General features: G+C 35.9%; 1 protein-coding gene across 3 annotated transcripts; it reads right to left on the minus strand.

The window, feature by feature from the left end:
• Positions 1 to 233: 233 nt before the first annotated feature.
• LOC132175952 (calmodulin-binding protein 60 A-like) lies at positions 234 to 5252 on the minus strand. 3 transcript variants are annotated; one of them, XM_059588066.1, is made up of 10 exons: positions 4739 to 5252; positions 3920 to 4045; positions 3244 to 3380; positions 2691 to 2758; positions 2452 to 2549; positions 2024 to 2152; positions 1901 to 1938; positions 1588 to 1655; positions 1015 to 1481; positions 234 to 802 (listed from the first exon to the last, which is right to left on the minus strand). In XM_059588066.1, the coding sequence occupies exons 1-10, from the start codon at positions 4791 to 4793 to the stop codon at positions 378 to 380; spliced, it is 1611 nt and encodes a 536-aa protein (XP_059444049.1). In that variant the 5' UTR covers positions 4794 to 5252; the 3' UTR covers positions 234 to 377. The 3 variants fall into 3 exon arrangements, with proteins under 3 accessions (XP_059444049.1, XP_059444044.1, XP_059444035.1); XM_059588061.1 differs by having other exon boundaries at positions 2024 to 2143; positions 2670 to 2758; positions 4739 to 5251; XM_059588052.1 differs by having other exon boundaries at positions 2670 to 2758; positions 4739 to 5251.
• Between the last annotated feature and the right edge of the window lie 11243 nt (positions 5253 to 16495).

Here is a 16495-nt window from a genome sequence, read left to right on the forward strand (position 1 = left end):
TTTGAGAACACCCACAATGAAAATGTGATAGCCATACTCATTTTTTTTAAAATAAATTAAAGACTACAAATCACATTATCATTGTATATGAATAATATGATTAAGTATTTGAATTGTTACTGAATCACATGATTAAGTCTTGATCTTATACATTTATATTATTCAATATGCATATATATGTATAAATATAATTTATAATATATATAGACTTATATGTTTATATCATAGATTAACATTGGAACTAAATCAATATCAAGTACTTAATTGTTGTATTAATATTAATTTGTATGACCCTCATACAAATTAGATGGGCAGCAATCTCTCTCTTTTATTTTTATGTTTTTATTTTTGTATCTACAGCTTCATTTTTTTTTTTTTTAACAAATTACAGCCTTCCGAATTGAGAACCATTTATAAACGCTGAATACCTTTGTCCATCTCCTCTGAGCAACAGCTGTAGAATGTGCATGTGCCAACAGGAAGTTATGGAGGGCACACTGTAGATCAGATTCCCAGGATGATTCTAACAAATTATCGCCAAATTCCAGATGATCTTGGCCTGGGAAATCCAAAGGCGCCGGCTGGTCATATCTGAGATCCATACTGTCAATATTGTGCAAGCCATGCTCATCCAAACCGCTAGTAACACCATAAGAATTGATGGTTGCAATGCTGCCATCTGCAGCAGAAGAATAATCAAATCCACCAATCTTGTGATCAGAAGCCATAAACTTGCTCCCATTGCTTATGTGTGAATACCCGCCTGCAAGTGTGGCCTCCTCATCCTCATCATAAGGGAACACTGCAATCAGAATCACAAGTTACAATTAATGGAGTTTCATTTCAATATATATCTTTACAGTACAAACCTAGCATGCTAACTATTTTTAATTATCAACCAAGTTTAAATGTGTAGGCTTCCATAGCTGTATGACAGTCGTATCAGAGTTTACTAAATAACAACGAAAATAAAATACAACACCAACCACTAAAGCAGCTAAAATAAGTACTCACATTCTTTGCAGTTATCCAAGACAAAAAAAGATTTTGTCTTTGCTTCTCTTACTCTAATTCCCTCAATGTTGTCAACAAATCTTACCCCAAGACTGAACATACGGCTTCTTGTCCAGCTTGAATTATCTGTAAAAGAAATCTCACCCACCACACCGGTGCCGTCTTTAAGATTTACAAACGCGTCTCCTGTAAGTAGGGGTTTCTTTCCTTCCCTCTCTTTCACAATGTTGTTTTTAAACTCTTCGGCTGTCCAAATGCCACTCTCATCACCATCAAAATCACCCTCTAGAACTACAATTTCAACCTTGCCTGAGGATTCTGGCCCACAAGTTACAAGTTGTGCAGTATGAGCATCAACCAAATCTACTTTTCCTTTAATTCCATTCCCAGTAAATACTGGAAGAAAGAGCTTGTTAATAATGAACTTCAGCTGTAAGCTACTAGACTCCCAAGTATTCCCACAATTCCTGAAAACAATTGCAAAAGATGTCATTTATCTAATCTTATTGCCAAGGGTGGTTAACATAACAACCCTTTATTAAATAACCCTAATCACTAGAGAAAGTAGGGAACCTCCTACGCCTATCCTCAGAACCACTCCCTCCTGGCTGGGCGTTCACATCCTCTCGTTGTCTCTTCTTCTGCAACATCATCCACCAACCGTGAACAATATATCCAAAGAATTTGTACAGAAAAGAAAGCTAAAAACTGAGGCACATTAAGATACCATAGTCTAAAATCAATCGTTCACTTTCTGCACAGCATACATCAAAGGTGTACCAAGAAGGAGATGAAAAGGACTCAAGATGAGGGAAAAAACTCTTACATTGAAAAAAAAAAAAACACAATATAGGAAGATCTCTAGATCATATAAGGAATCATTTACCTCAATTTGACTTGATTGATCAAAGCTTGAAACTTCATCTGCCAAAAAGAAGGTGAAATATTGAGTGTGAATTGTTTTCTGTCTTGCCACTGGCTCTGCTGCAGATAGCATCTAATTATTTACCTTCTTTAGGTGCAGTTGAGTTGTTAGAATCATTTGTCAGTGGAAGCTCATCCCGTTCCATTGGATTAATCTCATGACGCCTCCATTCATGATTCTGGACAGTTAAATTGTCACCAAGCCCTGTTGATTCTTTGAAAAGTAAAGGGTTTGAACATTGTATATCCATTTTCCAAGAAAAAGGTACAATTAGAGTATTGACATCGTGCACCAATAATAACAATAAATTGAGATAGCAGCTGTTTAACTAAACTTGTAAATCCAGGTACTAATTGTCTAGCATAATGAGAATAACAATAATATTAAATAAAGAATGTATCATCTTATGACCTCTCTGAACTCAAAATTACTATGTGTTCTAAAACAAAATAAGCCACTTCTCTACGAAAACATTATAGAATTCAATTCATCTAAAGTTCAAGTAATATCACCTAAAAAGTCTTTGTTGCCAACAAAATATACATGCTTATCGCCAGAGTCCCTCTGTAGTTCATCACGATAATGAACAAGGACTATGTGTTCTAGGTTCCTGAAACAAAAAAGTAATATTAAAATTACTTATGGAAAAATTTATGTTCTATATTATTAAGAATAGCAGCTGACCAGTTGTTGGACTTAAAGATTGACATAAAGCTTAACCATTACATACTCGTCACGAAGACAGAAACACCTGCGAGCAAAGTTCGGGTTATCTTGGCCACGCACATAGTATACATTGATCCTTCTTTCATTACCAACCTGAACCATGATTCGACAAGCAAATGGAACCTCATTGAAACAGAATTTGCCAAATGGAAAGAACCTTAACAATGAATTGTCCATTAATAGTGTACAGCTAATCAATATTCCAGAAATCAAATGAACACCAGCAACATTGGAGCTCATACTACAGCAAATTAAGCCACAACATCATTATATCCATACTCAGGTGAAACGAATATGCCCAAAACATGCAGTTGCTGGTAACAGGTACATACAAGAATCAAACAAAGCACAGAAAGGAGAAACATTAAATTGAACTTCTGGGGGTGCATACATGCATATATATATAGATAAAGATATGATGCATATGTATATGTATATGTATATGTGTATGTACCTGACATATCTGTGTATTTGTTTGCTTGTATCAGGAAGTGAATATTTTAAAAACACAAATTACTCACTCGATCAGGTATTATTACTTGCATATATATACATAAGTTGATGCCGCTATAGCATACCAGAAATTTGGAGAACCCCAATTTTAAGCATTCATGGGATTCACTGACAGTCTTCCCATCTTTTTTCTTCTTCCAGTTATGACCATCCTTCCTGAAGTTCCTAACCCTCTTACGGTCAAAAAGTAAAATAGCACCACCTGTTACATTTAGCAGCCAAAACAGACCTTATAACAATATCAGTAGTAACTGATATCATCTACCTACTGAGAAAGAAGCTTTGTAAAATATACATAAACTTCATCAAACTTATGAATAAGAGCTACAAATCCATAACCATTCTGTATTAATATTAACTACTTCGAGATATTACATATATATGCCTGGAGAATATCCAATATGAGTAGCAAATGCTTCGAGGTGAGCACCTAGGCTTTCTGACAAGACTTTAAGAAAGGGTAGGGGTGTAAAACTTCAAAATAAAGCATGTTAAAGGACTAGAACATAACAAATCAATAATTTTTGAAATCTTGTTATACCACGTATAGAAGAAAAAAGATATGTTATAAGCTCCTCCAACATTCTTTCGCGGTCCTCAAATCCTTTCTTTCCTTTCCCTCCAAATACATTAAGCTAAAAAACTTTAGAAATTGCATGAGGACATATGCAATGATTCTAGAGTTAAACCTTACTATAGCAATCATGTTACAATTAATAGAAATAGGCAATAGGTAATTACTTTTGGGCAAGTTCACTGGACTGCTATAGACGCAGAAATGCTTGTAATTACAGATTATTGCATAAATTTCATGATTGCCGAGCCATCTTCTTCCGGCGTGTTTCACAATATTCCCAATACCTAAATCTGTTCACGGAACAAGGAACCATTAAAAAACAGAGAGCATGAGAATAATACATATCTACTATCTAGAACCCCAACAGTAAATGTGTGAAAGATGTGTATTGGGCAAGCCTTATTATTAATCAATTTAGTATCGACCCAATAGCATTGAGGTCCAATCCCGTGCTGCCACCTTATCAAAAGCATCTGACCAAAGCCTTTCATTAGCTTTTTGTGCTTCGAATTCAATTGGAAGTTGGAAGTAATTTAATTCTTCTATCTGTTATGTAGGATCCGGTTGAAACCTAAACACCCACAAAGTTGCCACAAAATCTACCGCCTTATTCATCAAGAAATCTCAAAATTGCCAGAAAATCTACCTCCATAGATGATGGATCCAAAGAAAGATGTACAACTATCCCATCGAAAAGACACTTATTGTTTTAAAAATACTGGAAAGTGGATGAATTTCCCAAACGATGAATCAACCAGGCAAAAAGCTACTGAACAAGTTCTTTTCTTACTTAAAAAAGCCAAATAAAGAGAGTACTTTACTCCAGCCCAGTGACTATTTTCTTATTTAGCAACATTAAAGTGCTTCCCTGCTTTAATAACACAAAATTCAATCTTCAAAAATCACTGCAAAAAGCCAGGTAAAGCAAGATATGAAGTTCCAAATACATAAATAAATCAATGAAGTAGAATTTATGTCCGCACCTTGAAAAGTATGGAACCCATGAATCTCGAAGCCATCGAGTTGGACTGCGGCCATTATTAAACCTCTGACAAGCTCAACTCCTTCCAAACAGTTAACTGATCACAATTCTTTACCTTCAACCCACCAAAGTCTCGGGCCAGAAAATCTATAGACAATATACCAAGTATGACTACTTTATAATGAACAATAATTCCGGTTTTAACAAAATTACGACGCGTAGAAACGCGTAAAAATGGAAAGCCAAGTAGTTTAAAGGGTCAACAGGTCAATGAGGGGACAACAATGGTGGTGTTTTGATAATCTTTGTAAGAGTTGTTTTTGTTAGAAAAATGTTTTGAGTCGTGAAAATAATTTTTAGTTTTCTTTTTTAAGAAGTTGTTTGTTGATCATGAGTTGACTTTTCTTAATAATAAAAATAAAAAAATAAAAAATAAAAAAATAAAAACAGAAAAAGGGAGATCGAGCTAACAAAGAAGCCATATATATTGATTCTCCAGTATCTGAGCAGGGGAGACGTGGTGAGTCATGCCCGGCGACTGACTGTGTTTTTCGTAAAGATGATTAGTTAGAGCTATGATCTCAAATATTGGTCCTGATCTTATCTGTATTCAAGTTCAGATTGGTTGATTTTTTATTTTTATTTTTTTTATTTAGTGTTAAATAATAATTTAAGAAGAATGAAATGAAAAGGATTAATTTTTTTTTTTTTATATTATCATATAATGAATATATTTTTGTTGTGAGTTTTTTGTTTAAATAATAAAAAAAAATTATCGATATAATATAAAAATGAAGTAAGATTTGAAATTTTTTGTGAGAAAAGTGCTAAGAAAATTGTTTGGTAATAATTTTGAAAAGATGTTATTATTATTTTTTTTTTTGGAAGGAATGAAAATATGAGGGGAGAGAAGTTAATTTTTTTCTTTCTTAGGTAATTCAGTTGCTTATAAGGTTTTAGCATCCGCAGTTACAATAATATTAATTAGCAATAGTTATGGAATTATCTTTATTTAGATTTTCCCTTGCATCAAGAGGTATCAAAGCAGGCATTATTCTATTCAATGTCCTACCTAAGCAATGATACCAACCTCTCCAACCATGTCGCTTATAGGAGAGGTTTTTTCGGGAGCCAAATTTATGAGGTATTCGAGCTGCTTTATCCAGATTTGAGGGCCAACCGATATAATGGTAATGACCCCTTTAACGACATAGATCGTGAAAGGGAGGTTATCTCAAGGGCTAAATTCCTAGAATTCCAACAAGAGCCGCAACAAGTGTTACACAAAATGAGGGATGCTTTCATTAGATTGATGGGAAAACTAGTTCAGTTTCCTTATGTTGACAGGTTCCTTGATGATGACGTAAGTCGCATTTGACCTATTTGTAGCCATATTCACGAATCTATAAATATGCACCCTGCTTATGAAGAGAATATCAATTCGGAGAAAATGATGTAGGTGCTTTAAATTTGGTCAAAAAAGTGGAGTTATTGTCAGAGAAACAAACTATGTTCACTGACATATCTAGACATCTTAGAGAACATATACTCCCTAGAGTCCATCATGTCCGGACATCATTTTCCATGTTCAAACATTAGTTACAATACATGTCTTCTTGAATAAATCATCAATGCCTTCACTTGTAGACCTAAGTACACAACTTCCCGATCCCCAATTAAATAAAAACAATGTTTTGGACATTGTTGGGTCATGGATTAGCTTCATAAGGCCCAACGAGCCTTGAACCCAAGATTCCGCAAGAATGCAAACTTGCCAAGGCCTCGGACGGCTTAGCCCGATGAGGTCTTGAACGCCTAGTTCGAGACTCAACTCATGGGCCGAAATAGTCAATGGCCGAAGGACATGTCGATCATTCTACCGTGGGGATGTATTTATATTATATTAAGTCAGATGATCTTATCCTACGATTGATAAGATCATATACTCATTATCGATATATCAATTATCCCTATATAAATGGGATAGGCCATCATTCAAATTAGAAAAGATCGTCTATATCGATCAAGATGCATAATAGCTATCAGCACCTGAGCTGTGCATATTGCAGCATATGTGACCGAGTACTACTTGGACATCCTGGCCTAACGTCACACGGAAGCTGTATCACTTATCCCGTGATCTTAGGTTACTAAGATCACGGATCCGCTAACAAACCCATCTTTCTCTCAAATACATGCACAACATATATTAAGGGATAGAGATCTGAGACGTGCAGGAAATCAAACTCCTTTCATGCCTATAAATAAAAGTCACCTATCAGTGCTAAGGTAATCTTAACTTTTGCTATCCCAGCTTTATTGTTGCTTACATCTTTTCTCTCTCTCAAATCACTGACTTAGGCATCGAAGTATCCCTGCTCGGAGACCACCGGGGAATCTAATCCTATTGTTTGCTCTTGTGTGAAGGCCCGACGCATTCTCGGACATCGCGATACCACCCGGAGAGTGTGCCACGTCCATCCTCGGAAAACTGTGCATCAACAGTTTGGCGCCGTTTGTGGGAAGCGATTTTCATTAGTTCTTGACATTAATCCGAAATGGTGAATACACGTGCAACACATTCTCTGCCGGAAGGCCGAGCCGAGCTGCTCGGTGCAGTTGCAATGCCTCCTGACCTCGCTGAGTTCATGAGGCAGATGACTGCCTCCATGGATGCATTGAAGAAGTAGAACGACAAGCTTGCTACCAAGCTCACGGCTGTTGAAGGCCGTAATGGCCGAAGGGAGCGTGAGCGAGAAGAAAGGTGGGAGAAGGAGCGCAAAGAAAGGCGTGAGAGGGAGAGACGAGAACTCATCCGCCAAGGCAAGCAGGTCCATGAAGGTAGTACAAGTTCAGTTCATGGCAACCGTCATACCACGATCCAGAATGAGGGTCATCACGAGAGATCCCGTGCTGAGAGGTCTCATCCCGAGAGACCTCACCATGACAGGTCTCATCATGAGAGACATCTCGGAAGGTCTCATCGTGACCGATCTCATCGTGAGAGATCCCACACTCGCCATAACAAGACCGATGTAAGTGTTGAGCTAGGAGATTTGAAGAGGAAGTACACGGAGATGGCTGACAAGATGGCTAACGGGGAGAACGGGTTAATGGCGGAAGAGCTCATGGAGAACACCAACTTACCTTTCACAGATAGGGTTATGAACTTCCCCTTGCCCAACAAGTTCAAAATGCCTCATATAAACAAATATGGCAGCAATGGAGACCCTACGGAGCATATGGAAAGACTTTGAGCACACTTCATCCTCCACGATACCCCATATGAGATCTTATACCGGGCGTTTCCATTAACTTTGGCAGGAGCAGCTAAATAGTGGTTTTCAAGACTCCCTGCCAAGTCTGTGAATAACTTTAAATCCTTGGGATGTCTATTTTTTAGCCAATTTTTGCCCACTCGGAAAAGGAAGAAGAGCTCAGCTTACCTGGTTTCTCTGGTTCAAGGGAAGGATGAGTCCCTAAAAGACTTCATGCTCAGGTTTAATAAGGAGAAGTTGACAGTAGAAAATCCAAGTGAGCAAATGGTACTCGACAAAATATTGCATGGGGTAAGAGCCGAGGGGAAATTGATGGCCAAGCTAGCAAAGATGTAGTGTCCCAGAATTTTCAAAGCTATTTAAATAGATTATTTTGATAATGATGTTATTTTAATATCCATTGTAGCTAAGGATTTTAATTCTTGGGAAATTTATGAGAGTGGTAATTAGAGAATGGTAATTGGTGAAATAGTATAGGGTTGGTGAAATAGTAAAATGAGGGTATAATTGTAAATTGAAGATAGAATGAGGGTATAATTGTAAATTGAAGATAGAATGAGGGTATAATTGTAAATTGAAGGTAGAATAGTATAGGGTTGGTGAAATAGTATAGGGTTGGTGAAATAGTAAAATGAGGGTATAATTGTAAATTGACGGTAAAATAGAGTTTGATTTTCTCCTATAAATAGAGCTCTTCTCCTTCAGAATTTTCACCACTCATCTCCTCTCCCATCTCTTGCATATATTCTTCCTTCTTCCGCTTTTTACTCGATCTTTCTTCTTTCTAAGAGTGTTTACTCAGAACAGAGAGAGAAAGGGCGAGACCAAGCGCTACAAGAAAGAAAGAACACAAGAGATAGCGGACTTTAGAAATTAGTTTCAAAAGTTATACTAGTGGTGTTAGTCATATTGGAGCAACTAGATTCCTTCATACCGCTTTTAGCTTCAGTCTAGAGGTAAGTAAATTCACTACCCCTTCTAAAATTACTTCATGTCATGCTATTTATTCATTCTTTAGTAAATTGTAAATGATTATTTTATTTATGTATTATGAAGTTATGTTGCATGCATGAAGGATTTCTAAAAGAATTATCTAGAAAGTTTCTATTTATTTAAACGCTTTCTAAGTACAACAAGTTTATATTTGAAAAGATTTTCAATTTGAGAAAAGAAAGTTGAGAAATGATGATGATTATAAGAAAGAAAAATGATGATAAACCCTCCTACATGTTGCCCTAAGATGCATCAAAAGAAGTACAAAGAAAAGTACAAGAGATGAGATAAATGTTTATGAAATGAGGGCACATGTATGGAGGAGAGTATTTTTGGCCCTAAGATAAGTAAAGATGAGAGTTCGGTACCGATACTCGGATGGAGGCGAAACCACTGAAGGAGGCTATGCCAGAAGGTGGTATTCCATCAACATGACCGTTGAGTGCACCAAGAAAAGAGTTAATTGACGGTCGGGCATGGCTGAGGCCACAGTTCAGTGCCATGGTCACAAGGACCCGCAACCCTCGTGCACAGGGGTAATAGTGTACATGGGCCCTATTATGAGAAAATGATACAATATTTTCAACGATGATATGCTATGATGATTTACAAAGATTATTTATAATGATGCATTATGATGATGATTTATAAAGATGATTTACAACGATGATCTATTACTAGATGTAATAGTATGTATATGTTACGGGAGATGCAACCGTACATACAGATATTATTATGGCTAGAATTATATTTATTTGCGAAAATGATTTTCAAAACCGAGAACAAGGAGTAAAACTATTTATGGTTGTGGATGTTACTTGCTGGGCCCCCTTTGGGCTCATTCAGTTTTATTTCTTGTTTTCAGGTAGAAAGGATGCTGGAATAGGAGGCCGGAATGGGGACGGGAATAATTATTAATTTTCAAAGTCTTTTCATATCAGTGATTATAATAATATGATATTCCGCAACTAAAGTTTAATGTTTCTAATTTCGCTTGTAATAAAATCTTGAAAAAAAATGTTTTACGCATTTATCGTATCTTTCAAAATCAAGTACTCTGATAGACCTTATAGATCTTTGCAAGAACTTTTGTTGTGAAAGAAGAAAAGTAGCAAACTCGGCCTTAACAAGCTGGGGATGTTACAATTTTGGTATCAGAGCAAAGGTTATAAGGTTCTGGCAGACTTTTCAAAAAAAAAAAAAAAAAAAAAAAAAAAAATTGGGGGGTTAATGAGAAGCCACATTCCGGCCAAGTAGAGTGTGCATTGTTGTGTGGTCTCTAATAAATGATGCATGAGCATTTTTCTAATGGTTAATTTTTTTGTTAAAAAAAAAAAAAAAAAATCATCTTAGTGTGATTAATTTGGAGGATTTTATTATTGTGATCATGTTAATGACGAAAATGAATTTTTATTTATAGATAGGTTGTGATCTATAGTATCTGCCTATTTGGATTTGCGGCAGTTTTCTAGAGTATCGATTGATAAGGGTATATTTTAAGGTGTCTCGAGGATTTAGAAAAGATTATTGATCATGATTTAAAAATCGTATGATGATTTTATAGATTTAGGTTGCGTGATGATTTGTGTAATTAACTTGGTGACAAAATGGTTTTATGGATTTAGGTTGTGAGACAAATTGTGTAAGTGACTTGGTAATGAATAGTCTTATGGATGTCGGTTGTGAAATGATTCTTGAACTAAATTAATGATATAATAGTTTATATGAGTTTTTGGTAATGGCTAAGGTTTGGTTGATGACAATAATGATACTATGATTGATGTTGTAATATATGGATTGAGGAATAAGGATTACGTAGTAGCATGAAGTGAATGCCTAAGTATTGCAGGGATGAATGCAAATGAGATATACCCTAGAATCTACAAGATATTTTGATATATAAAGTTGTGGTTTAAGGATTTTGATATTTTCAAATGATTGTGATGACTTTAAGGTACAATTCATGAAATCTTTGAGGTGATTCTTAGGATTTGAGGTGTTAGGTTTTCTGTAATTGAGGTAAATTATATTGAAGTGATGCTTAAAGTTTTGAGGATGAATTAGTGCTCCTAGGTTGTGGATAATATTTAAATTTTGAGGCATTAATGGATATGAAATTATGAGAAATTTTAGTTACATGCCAAAGCTTTTGATATAATTTTCTTTTACTAAGTAAAGATAATGGATCATTATTCTTGAGGTAAATTGAAGCATAAAGGTAAGAGTTGAAAGACAATATAATACAGTGATATAATATAGTGACATGATCTAAATTTCTCTTATAAGATATATGTTCAATGATATTAAAGTATTTTAGAGGTTGATAACATGTGATGGTGCATACTTAGATGTTTTATTGAGTGATTAACTTGCTAAACAGATTGTTTGTTTAAAGGAAGTTATTATAATGACAGGATGATTATATAATGAATATTGAATGAGTACTGAATGATTACGAAAAGAAATGTTTGGAGAACAAGCTCCTTATAATATTACATACCAGTGTCCATCAAAAAAAAAAAAAAAAAAAAAAAAAGAAGGGAATTTGTTGCATAAAGAGACACGTGGTAATGATGAGCAGATGATTCCTCAGAGCTGCTCGAGGAAAATTATTTATGCATAGAGAAAACCTAGTATGAGCAGAATCGTATATATTTATATAATTGAATTATCTAAGGGAATATTTATTTCTAATGAGGTACCTGACTAGAACGTGTGCGGAGAGACTTGCAATACCCCTGAACATCGACCCGGAGTTTTTCGTGCTGTCGCTGGAGACGTTCGGTATTCTTCTCCATTTCTAGCATCTTTGGTCCCAAGTATTCTGCGTAATATAACATCATCTTTTTCAGCTGAGTATTCTCCTGCTTCAAATCCACGTGTTTTCGTTTGTAGTATTTGAGCAGTCGCTGTAAGACCCCGATTTGGTTTCTTGAGGCTTTCAGCTCAACATTTCTGGCACTCAAACGTTGTGCCATGTCAGAAACTGAAGCAGCACCTTGGATACTGAATGCCAATGAGTTATTAATAGCATCAGTATCCGACCTATCAGCTAAGAACGTTTGATCCCGTGGAATTACGAACCCTTTGGCCACTGCTACAGCAGTAGAATCATGGAGCATGACAGAATCGTGAATAGTGATAGGACGATTGTCAAAGACAAAAGTTGGCTGCCATACGTTAGGATATGCAGCAGGTTCATTAGGGTGTGCAACAGGTACAACGGGAGGTATAGCAGGCACTTCAGGGGAAATAGCAGGCACGTCCGGTTGCACGTCAGGCATAACAATGGATTGTGCTGCAGGAGCAACATTCAAATCGATGTTGTTAACGGATGATGATGATGCTCCCATATTTAGGAGAGTAAGGAAAAATAGTTGAGAATACGAAGAAATTGGGAGAGATGAAGTACTGAGAAGAGACTAAGCGTTAGGAAATGAAGAAATTTTTTTTGAAGTTTCTGGAAGTAGCAGACGAGTGGCTTTAAAGAAATTTTTCACTTCAAGTGAAATAAACAGTAAACAACAAAGCGTTAGGCGACCTCGGGCCGCGATGGAAATTTTGTCAAAAGATCCCGTGGAAGTAGGATCTTGTCTCCTGTCATAAATTCGACTGAGCTCATTTTTTTCAAACCCACTGTTCAATCAACGACTTCGAATACCATGCGTGGGCAACTGAATGAATTGTCATGCCAACGCGCACCACGCGCTCGTTCATTATCCAAAAACCCTTCATATAAATTCACACATCTTTCTCCATTGCAACGCATGCCTTCTGATCATACTCCTTCACCTGAAATCTTCTAATGACCTTCCATACAATGAAAGCTCGACTTTTCCTCCTAGTTGAGCGTATCCTCAAGAGAAAAATGCAGCCTCACGACTTGATTCACAAACCCAACTCCTTATACTCTCAGTAGTAAACCATTGAAGCAAGATTATCGTTGATCATGGCCTGATGAAGCAAGATTATCCTTGATCATGCTTCTCAGGCTAAATATCTCTCTTTCCTTCTCAGTCTTCGTAAATGACAGAAGAGAGAGAGCATCCGATGTGGGTATTTTGAAAGTCTCACATACATGCCATGTCCTGAAATGCTTTTCAAATCTTCATTTCTAGAAAGCAACAGGACTATCTTTCTCTCTTTTCTCTTCTTGACCTTGCAAGACCTAAGGGAGAGAAATTATAGCATGTGTACTTTGGAACTTCCAGCCTGGAAACTTACCCATATCCTACTTTGCTTGCTTATCAATTTCATCTCTAGAACGCAGCAAAACACAGCATGTATTAGTCAAGAATTGATGAGAATCTTACATTTGATGTAATCGTGTATTTCGTTTGAGTTGAAATCTTAATTACGAGTTTCTTTTGCTGATCTATGATTTATCAAGTAAAGATGTAGTACTGAAAGATTTTCGCTGATATTGTAGCATCAACACAAAAGTTGGGATGAGAAAATAGAAACGGTTGTGTATTTAGAATGAATCTAATTATGATGTCACTTCTGAGGTATATTCATGTAATGATGTTTGAATGTTGGTGCTATTTACTTTTACAGGTTTATGATGGTGAGAAGTTAATAATTATTAGAGCATCATATTAAAATTTCGTATGCATGATTGGGAATACTGAGATACTAAAGAGAATATAGGCAGGAATGATTTTACACCTTTTTGATAAATTGATTAAATTAGATCGAGAAAATTATTGCAGGCTTGAAATGAGGACTATGATGTTTGGAGGTATAAACTATTGATCACATGATTTATTAATTTGATGTTTAAACCTTGATTGTAGACTGCTGATGAATAACTCGATTGTTGTTATTGAGGTTGGAAAGAAACAATGGAAAAGATTTTGAAGTAAGATTTTAGTGTGAATTGATGAATGATTGGAGAAATTGAGACTTTAGACTGTGAATAAGATTTACTCATAGAAGAAGGAGATGGAATTTCAATATGATAAAAGAGAGTAAGCTTTGATGAAGGATTGAAAGGAATATTATCTGAATCCCTCAACTTGAAGATTGGACGATAATATTATAGGTTTTAATTTCGAGGACGAAATTCTAATAAGGAGGGAAGATTGTAGTGCCCCAGAATTTTCAAAGCTATTTAAATAGATTATTTCGATAATGATGATTATTTTAATATCCATTGTAGCTAAGGATTTTAATTATTGAGAAATTTATGAGAGTGGTAATTAGAGAATGGTAATTGGTGAAATAATAGGATAGTAAATGGTAGGTATAAGGATGGTAGAATAAGAAGGTAGAATAGTATAGGTAGAATAGTATAGGGTTGGTAGAATAGTATAGGGTTGGTGAAATAGTATGGGGTTGGTGAAATAGTATAGGGTTGGTAGAATAGTGTTTGATTTTCTCCTATAAATAGAGCTCTTCTCCTTCACAATTTTCACCACTCATCTCCTCTCCCATCTCTTGCATATATTCTTCCTTCTTCCGCTTTTTACTCGGTCTTTCTTCTTTCTAAGAGTGTTTACTCAGAACAGAGAGAGAAAGGGCGAGACCAAGCGCTACAAGAAAGAAAGAACACAAGAGATAGCGGACTTTAGAAATTAGTTTCAAAAGATATACTAGTGGTGTTAGTCATATTGGAGCAACTAGATTCCTTCATACCACTTTTAGCTTCAGTCTAGAGGTAAGTAAATTCACTACCCCTTCTAAAGTTACTTCATGTCATGCTATTTATTCATTCTTTATTAAATTGTAAATGATTATTTTATTTACGTATTATGAAGTTATGTTGCATGCATGAAGGATTTCTAAATGAATTATCTAGAAAGTTTCTATTTCTTTAAGCGCTTTCTAAGTACAACAAGTTTATATTTGAAAAGGTTTTCAATTTGAGAAAAGAAAGTTGAGAAATGATGATGATTATAAGAAAGAAAAAAGATGATAAACCCTCCTACATGTTGCCCTAAGATGCATCAAAAGAAGTACAAAGAAAAGTACAAGAGATGAGATAAATGTTTATGAAATGAGGGCACATGTATGGAGGAGAGTATTTTTGGCCCCAAGATAAGTAAGAATGAGAAGAGTTCGGTACTGATACTCGGATGGAGGCGAAACCACTGAAGGAGGCTATGCCAGAAGGTGGTATTCCATCAACTAGACCGTTGAGTGCACCAAGAAAGAGTTAATTGACGGTCGGGCATGGCTGTGGCCACAGTTCAGTGCCATGGTCACAAGGACCCGCAACCCTCGTGCACAGGGGTAATAGTGTACATGGGCCCTATTATGAGAAAATGATACTATATTTTCAACGATGATATGCTATGATGATTTACAAAGATTATTTATAATGATGCATTATGATGATGATTTATAAAGATGATTTACAACGATGATCTATTACTAGATGTAATAGTATGTATATGTTACGGGAGATGCAACCGTACATACAGATATTATTATGGCTAGAATTATATTTATTTGCGAAAACGATTTTCAAAACTGAGAACAAGGAGTAAAACTATTTATGGTTGTGAATTTTACTTGCTGGGCCCCCTTTGGGCTCATTCAGTTTTATTTCTTGTTTTCAGGTAGAAAGGATTCTGGAATAGGAGGCCGGAATGGGGTGGGAATAATTATTAATTTTCAAAGTCTTTTCATATAAGTTATTGTAATGATATGATATTCCGCAACTAAAATCTAATGTTTTCTAATTCCGCTTGTAATAAAATCTCTTGAAAAAAAATGTTTTACGCATTTATCGTATCTTTCAAAATCAAGTACTCTGATAGACCTTATAGATCTTTGCAAGAACTTTTGTTGTGAAAGAAGAAAAGTAGCAAACTCGGCCTTAACAAGCTGGGGATGTTACAGAAGCACCTTCATCAAAGAATTCCATTGTAAAATACTTGACCTACAAAATAGGAGACTATCATCCGCGAAGAAAAGGTGGCTTACGAGGACCCTTTTTGGACGTAGGAACCCCGGTCAAAACCCCCTCTCCATGAGCTTTTGTCAGTAGACAACTTAAAGCCTCCGCATACAAGAGAAAAAGGTAAGGTGAGATTGGGTCACCTTGTCGTATACCCCTCTCTGGTTTTATGGACCTATACGGTTGGCCGTTCACTACAACTGCATCATTTACCGTCGTAACACACATCATCATTAGATCAATCCATTTTTGGGCAAAACCCAATTTACTCATAACTGCTTCAAGGAACCTCCATTCCACTCTATCGTATGCCTTGCTCATATCCAATTTAATAGCCATAAACTCCTGTTTTCCTCGCATCCATGTATGCATTGTATGAAGAGCCTCATATGCCACCAACACATTATCCGTGATCAAACGCTCAGGAATAAACGCGCTTTGAATAGGAGATATAATTAGCGACAAAATCTTCTTTAATCTATTGGCTAAAACCTTATAAATCACCTTGTAAAGGACATTACAGAGACTTATTGGCCTAAAGACAGTGACACTTTTTGGATTTTTCACTTTGCGGATAAGAGCA

This window comes from Corylus avellana, chromosome ca1 (genome assembly GCF_901000735.1).
Source record: "Corylus avellana chromosome ca1, CavTom2PMs-1.0".
Taxonomy (NCBI): domain Eukaryota; kingdom Viridiplantae; phylum Streptophyta; class Magnoliopsida; order Fagales; family Betulaceae; genus Corylus; species Corylus avellana.